At 65.8% G+C, this 532-nt stretch overlaps 1 protein-coding gene across 1 annotated transcript in view; it reads right to left on the bottom strand.

The window, feature by feature from the left end:
* Nucleotides 1–532, bottom strand: part of IGSF9 (immunoglobulin superfamily member 9) — a 23,369-nt gene that overhangs the window by 14,570 nt on the left and 8,267 nt on the right. Inside the window, 2 exon segments of the mRNA XM_035896115.1 lie at nucleotides 57–198; nucleotides 373–490. Of these exon segments, the coding sequence (XP_035752008.1) occupies nucleotides 57–198; nucleotides 373–490 (260 nt within the window).

The raw sequence follows: 532 nt of genomic DNA, 5'->3' as shown, positions 1-532 counted from the left end.
GTCACTGCCAGCAGGAGCCCGTGGCTGCCTTGGTGCCATCCCCATCCCGGCTGTACCTGAGATGGAAGACGTTGCTGCTGCCCTGGAACCAGGTGTAGGTGAGGTTTCCTGGGTACGCCTCGGCCTGGCACGCCAGAAAGGCATCTTGGGAGATGTTGACGGTGATGTTCTGGGGGGGCACCACAATGACGGGTGGCCCTGCAGTGTGGGGCAGAGGGGACGGTGAGGGCTGGGGACAGGGAACAGACCCAGCTGCTCCCAAAGCCTGTCGTACCTGCGCCTGCCCCAAAACATGGTGCTCCCTCCACGCCCTGCGGCAGCACCCAGTGGGGTGGCCCAGGTGGCCAGGGCTGGGAGAATGCCCGCTCTTACCCTGCACGAGCACGCGGGTGGTGTGGGTGATGGTGCCCTCCTTGCTGGAAGCATGGCAGGTGTAGGTGCCCGCGCTGGCGCGCTCCACAACAGCGATGCTCAGCGTCCCGTTCCTCACCTGCAACGGCAGCAGGGACATGGGACGGCCACCAAGGGCGCA

The sequence above is a fragment of the Egretta garzetta genome, unplaced genomic scaffold, assembly GCF_000687185.1.
Source record: "Egretta garzetta isolate BGI_Z169 unplaced genomic scaffold, ASM68718v1 scaffold376, whole genome shotgun sequence".
NCBI classification, from domain to species: Eukaryota; Metazoa; Chordata; class Aves; order Pelecaniformes; family Ardeidae; genus Egretta; species Egretta garzetta.
Note: the sequence above shows the minus strand (reverse complement) of the source record. Positions and strands in the feature narration are given on the sequence as shown.